Source organism: Neomonachus schauinslandi, chromosome 8 (genome assembly GCF_002201575.2).
Source record: "Neomonachus schauinslandi chromosome 8, ASM220157v2, whole genome shotgun sequence".
NCBI lineage: Eukaryota > Metazoa > Chordata > Mammalia > Carnivora > Phocidae > Neomonachus > Neomonachus schauinslandi.
In genome coordinates this window covers 145,530,423-145,532,466 of record NC_058410.1, presented here as the reverse complement: position 1 = coordinate 145,532,466, position 2,044 = coordinate 145,530,423, and the positions used below count along the sequence as shown (strand labels likewise).

Genomic DNA, 2,044 nt, shown 5'->3' with positions numbered 1-2,044 from the left:
AAACCACTATGGACTCTGAGAAACAAACAGGGTTTTAGAGGGGAGGCGGGTGGGGGGATGGGTTAGCCTGGTGATGGGCATTAAGGAAGGCACATACTGTGCGGAGCACTGGGTGTTATACGAAAACAATGAACTGTGGAACACTACATCAAAAACTAATGATGTACTGTGATTAACATAACATAATAAAATAAAGTTAAAAAACAAGTAAATAAATAAAAATAAAACCACTCTGGTTATGCATGAACACAGAGAGGCTTTGGGCACTGAACGCAGGAAAAGTGTTAACAGAGGTGTTCCAAATGAGAAAAAACACACAAATAAGTGAATTTGGGATACTCATGACAAACTACAGAGATTTTTATTTCTACCTGGGGCTGATGCTATTTTGATTACCATGGTTTGTCTCCTAGACTTTCCTAAGGAGCCATGGACACAAACAATGGAAGTTCCACAACAGATTTCATCCTGCTGGGGTTTTCTGATCAACCCCGATTAGAACGTATCATCTCTGAGGTTGTCTTCATCTTCTATACTGTGACTCTGGTAGGAAACACAACCATCATTCTTATATCTTACCTAGACACCCAGCTCCATACTCCCATGTATTTCTTCTTATCCAATTTGTCTTTTTTGGACCTCTGCTATGCAACTAGCATTATCCCCCAGATGCTGGTAAATCTATGGGGTCCAACAAGGTCTATTACCTATGGAGGGTGTGTGCTCCAATTCTTCTTTGCCCTCGACCTGGGATCCACAGAATGTCTTCTCCTGGCTGTGATGGCCTATGATCGCTATGCCGCTGTCTGTCAACCTCTTCACTACACAGTAATAATGCACCCTCAGCTTTGCCAGAAGATGGTGCTCACCACCTGGTTAGGTGGCCTTGGCAGCGCCTTAACTGTTTGCTCCTTGACTTTGAAGTTACCCAGATGTGGACACCAGGAAGTGGATAATTTCTTGTGTGAGATGCCAGCATTGATCAAGATGGCTGTGTCTACTCGAAAGTAATTGAGATCACTGTCTTTGCTCTTGGAGTGATATTTCTTCTAGCACCTATATCACTAATTTTCATCTCATATGGAGTTATCACTCAAGCTGTCGTGAGGATCAAGTCAAAGGCAAGGTGGCGTAAGGTCCTTAATACATGTGGTTCCCACCTCACAGTAGTAACTCTGTTTTATGGAACAATCATTTACATGTACATGAGGCCACAGAATAGCACATCCCAAGATGAGGGGAAGTTCCTTACTCTCTTTTATGCAATCATCACACCCACTCTTAACCCTCTGATCTACACTTTAAGAAACAAAGATGTAAAGAGTGCAGTAAAGAGAATATTACATGTAGAAAAATGGTCAGCAAAGTCATGAGTTAGATGGAAGACAGCTAAGAAATAATACTGACCTTTACCAACAGAAGATAAACCAATTCATTTATGCAAAGAGCTTTTAATGGGTGTTCACCATGTACCGGATTTGTTGTGGTGCTAACTTTGTAAATAAGTAGGAAGTAGACAGAAATTACAAGGAGAAAGATACAGACACATAAAGAAGCTTCATACACTTAAAAAGCTTCAAGACTACTCAAGGATTACAGATAACTAAACATATAATTATGAAATGTGGCTAAGTATAATAATAGAGATATGTACAAAGTATTAAGAAAATATTTCACAGGGAAATTTATTTTAATGTAGGATTACCCACGACACTGATTTCTTCCCACAAGAATTAAAACCTTCATGGGAAATAAAACTCCTTTTCAGGCACCTGATCCTGCCAGCAGGGCCTTTGTGCTGGAGATCAACTACCCACTGATATCCATTCCACATTTGGCTTCTAGTTTTAACTGGACACAGGGCCACAATGTACATATTGCATTTCCGAGCCTGGCATCCACCAACACAATGCCAAGGAAGTAATGTGGGCAACTCCTGGGTTATCTTCACATATGAAGCCATTTGCTCTCACCCTTCTTCCCCTCCCCTTCCTCTTGGCTGGAATGTGAATGTGGAGGGTACCTAGCTTTACCAAACCCTAAG

At 41.0% G+C, this 2,044-nt stretch overlaps 1 protein-coding gene across 1 annotated transcript; it reads left to right on the top strand.

Moving 5' to 3' along the window:
* Window positions 1-429: 429 nt before the first annotated feature.
* LOC123325498 (olfactory receptor 2W1-like) lies at window positions 430-1,373 on the top strand. The gene is given in 2 exon segments (XM_044917360.1): window positions 430-988; window positions 991-1,373. Coding segments are annotated over 2 exon segments (942 nt in total).
* Window positions 1,374-2,044: the final 671 nt, after the last annotated feature.